The sequence below is a fragment of the Austrofundulus limnaeus genome, unplaced genomic scaffold (genome assembly GCF_001266775.1).
Source record: "Austrofundulus limnaeus strain Quisiro unplaced genomic scaffold, Austrofundulus_limnaeus-1.0 Scaffold4, whole genome shotgun sequence".
Taxonomy (NCBI): domain Eukaryota; kingdom Metazoa; phylum Chordata; class Actinopteri; order Cyprinodontiformes; family Rivulidae; genus Austrofundulus; species Austrofundulus limnaeus.
The window spans coordinates 6,518,842-6,522,551 of NW_013952406.1; the positions used below are offsets into that span (position 1 = coordinate 6,518,842).

A 3,710-nucleotide genomic window follows, 5' to 3' on the forward strand; every position below is an offset into this window, starting at 1 on the left:
TATATACATTGATCTAGTATTTTCAAGATCATCTTCCAGACCATTCCATAATCCTGTACCTTGGATTAAAGTAGGGGCAGATATAAGATTTTTTTTCTTCTTTCTGCTACCTTTTAATTTTTATTTGAAATGTCTTTTTTTTGTATGTGAATTTCTTTGTTTTCAAACTAAATGACTAAATATTGTATAAAAAAACACGTTTTTTTGCACAATAACCCTTTATTTTCTAATTTGGGCTTCCTTCCTCGTTTGTAACAGATGATGTCAGTTGAAGATGTGGAAAAACTCCTGGATGAAACCCAAGAAGCCGTTGAATATCAGAGGGTAACATTAGTCTAACTGTGCAGAATATGCTTTTATCCTAACCTACTAAACGTTTTCCACAATTTAGCAATGTTACCTGGTGACAAACTGTTTATTAAACAAGGCTTCACATTTTGTTTCTTCGCAGCAAATCGATGAATTGCTGGCCGGAGCTCTGACGCCGGAGGACGAGGATGCTGTTTTAGCCGAGCTGGAAGCTATCACTCAGGTGAAGCTGAATGTTTAAATTTGATTCATCCTGAGAATGGTTTTTAGAGCGCGCACTCTCCTCGCTGCCTGTTTTTAGCTGCGTCTCCAGCTGTCGACGGCAGCTGATTCACAGCTGAGTCATCCAAGGATGTTGTACCAAAACACACATTTGCTGTTTTGACCTCATTGTAATTTGCACAATGTTTAATCTTTGACTCTTGAAGAAGGAGAATAATGAATCAACGTCGGAAGGATTTGAAATAAATCACAGTGCCGTTGTGATCTGATAATGAGCTGTAATTGAAAAAAAAAAAAAAGTTGTGAATGTTATGAATTTGGTTGATTCATAGTGATTAAAAGATTGCTGGATTGTTCTCCTAATGTGATGGAATAATCATCTTAAATGATGCTCAAACTTCATCAGTTATTACGTTTCACGCTTGAACACAGACMTTTTCAAAGCCTGGATTTGCCCAATTTCTCCCAAATGAAATTCAGACTTTAATTTATTTGAACTAATTATATCTGAGGAGAAAAGTGGAACAATTACCTTATCAGCAATTTATTAGTAGTTTTATATAGAGGCCATTAAACAAAAAAGAAAATCATATTTTGGTGCAGGTTTTYAGTCCATATTGTCTCTTGGTTTTATTTCTAAATGACAACAGATGTTCAAACTGTCTAATTTTGCACAATCATGAACTACAGAACATGTTTTAACACTGGAAGCTATATTTTTCTTTAAAAATATATGTTTTACAAACAGGGAGAAGATGTAGCACTTCCAGATGTCCCCAGACAGCCAATACCAGAGATCCCAGAAGCAGCTAAAGTTGAACCAGGTACAACTTAATTCACACACGTTTGATTATAATAAAGTTTTTAATATTTTTTGTCTGTCTGTTCTGATTGTTTTTGATGATTCGTTTTTCAGAGAGGAGAGAAGTCGAGAACAAACCAGACAGAGAGATGCTCGCAGTCTGACAGAATTTGTGGTTGAGATGAAGAAGCTACAGATACTTCTGCTTTTAGTTTTGGGTTAGCATTGACAAATGCTTTGTTTGCTGTGTATTTTAAATGTTTAAAACTTTAATTTATTGTTTTTTACAAATTAAACTAAGCTGTGAGAAAATGTGCGGTCTTGACTTCTCTTACATAACGGGATTTTTAAATTTGTAAAGGAATGTTCTTTATAACCAAAATGTGTTGCGTGCGTTTCACCACAAGATGGCACTGTTTGATTTTATTAGCACTGCATCACACAAAACAAGTTTTTATTATTGCATCAGTGCAGTGAGTGGAGTTATGTTAAAAAAGATGGCTTGTATTTTCTGACGTGTGGGAGATGTTTAGAAAAACATAACCAATGTGGTGTTTAGTAGGCATTTAGACACCTACTAGCTTAAGCACACTAAGCACAAATTATCCCATGTGTTTCAGAGAACAGCCACTGTCTCCTGAAATGCTACTTTATGCATAAAATATGGCTTTGCAAATGGAAAAGTGACTTAATGATAGAGTGCACATACATACAGTATATTTTTTTCAGAGTTGTTATCCTGACAGCAGCTAAAGAGCACTAAATGAAATGAGAAATACTGTGTGAGAACATTACACCTGACATTTATTATTCCCGCTCTTGTTATTTAGTACAGTGCGCCGGTCGTTTGGGGAGAATATAAATGTGTAGATACACTTGTGTATATGCAGACACTCTCAGAGAGGCTCCACTTGTAGGGGAWGTTGTGGGGGCGGGAACCAAACCCACACTTTTTTGACAAGATAACGCTGCATTCACGTGCTGTAGGAAAGACGTTCTGTTCTATGCTAAAATCCTACTTTTGTATCCGTACTGCTCTCCCGTTTTTATATAACGTTTATTAAAGAATTACTCTCTCACTATTTGTCTTTAAATACGCGTTATTTGAAAATAAAACCTTAAACTGTGCAACATTTGAATGTTATTTACTATATTCTGTGATTGGCTGCGGTGTTCCCCAAAAAACCTGCGCTCCGGAGTGGTCCGTGAAGGCATCAGCGGACTGTCAGTAGCGCGCAGAGGGAAAGGTGTGTTTAGTTAAAGCAAGGAGCAGCTCATTCTTGCGGTCGTGTTCCCCGCTCATCGTTTGAACAAACTTGCTCCTTTTTCTTAAACATTGCTTTATTTTATTGTCTTTTTTTTTTTACTTGGATAAACGTTTGAACGACAAAAGCCGTTTATGGTCCTGGCTGAAGATTTCACCATGTCTCGCACCGACGAGGTTAACCGCATGACGGAAAATGTTTATAAGGTAAGTGGTCCAATTAATAAAGTTTTCAAACGGGGTCAATTAAAGCGGTCGCACACAACGTGGTTTCAAGATGAGGTCGGGATTGTATCTGTTAAACAAGTGCACAGAAATGATTTTAAATCAGTGTAATCTCCAGAGAATTGCATTGTTTTTGAACATTTGCCAAATAATGAGAATCAGCCCTCCATGTTTTACTCATTACTCTGCGACACCATTGCTGTGTTCTATGGTTCAATTAAGGCCAACACCTTTCAGCCCAAACCTTAAAAAAAATAAATAAATAAAATCAGTGTCCTGTTTTATTTAGGCCTTGAGTTAGTCCGCCTCCGGTGATGGCAGTTCGATCAATTCCCAGGATCCTAGCAGGTATTTACAGGCTGSTTTTAAGGAAAAAGAAACACTGCATTCCAGAAGAGTATTTGGCACACAGGGCTGAGTCGCTTTGTCGCAATAAGTAAATATTTGTTCCAAACCTGTTCTTCAGGAGAGAGAGAGAAAAAAAAACCTGGGGATTTTGCATGCAATCATTGCCTCACCTAAAATAATAATAAAAATAAAGTAATTTTTGACTTAATTTTGGTGTGTTTTTACATTAAATTCCAACAGATAAATAAAAAATAATAATTTAGGATTTCAGGTTAAACTAAATGGATCAGATCATCAAGCAGCCTCTTGTTGCAGCCTACTAATTGCTGCATATTTCCTTTAAAACTTGCCTTGGGTCTTGTTTCACTGTCTTAAGTCATTTGGGTGGGTGGGACGTGCACTCTTGAGGCCCTGCAGCGCAAAGTTTATGTAGCTAATTGTGATTTTGYCATCATGCACTGTTAAGAATTTTGTTTCTATATATACGTATATCTGTATATATGTCTGTGTGTATGTATTGACAATATTTATGAATGTAAG

The 3,710-nt window shown here is 36.5% G+C and overlaps 2 protein-coding genes across 2 annotated transcripts in view; both read left to right on the forward strand.

The window, feature by feature from the left end:
- LOC106530053 (charged multivesicular body protein 6) overlaps positions 1-1,647 on the forward strand; it is a gene marked incomplete in the record, with an annotated part of 4,887 nt that extends 3,240 nt beyond the window's left edge. Inside the window, 4 exon segments of the mRNA XM_014025613.1 lie at positions 259-324; positions 452-532; positions 1,280-1,355; positions 1,448-1,647. Coding sequence (XP_013881067.1) covers positions 259-324; positions 452-532; positions 1,280-1,355; positions 1,448-1,497 — 273 coding nt within the window.
- A 1,046-nt stretch (positions 1,648-2,693) lies between these two features.
- The window catches only part of LOC106530072 (brain-specific angiogenesis inhibitor 1-associated protein 2), a gene marked incomplete at its 5' end in the record, with an annotated part of 67,188 nt that continues 66,171 nt past the window's right edge, over positions 2,694-3,710 (forward strand). The window contains 1 exon segment of the mRNA XM_014025636.1: positions 2,694-2,804. Within this exon segment, the coding sequence (XP_013881090.1) occupies positions 2,733-2,804 (72 nt within the window).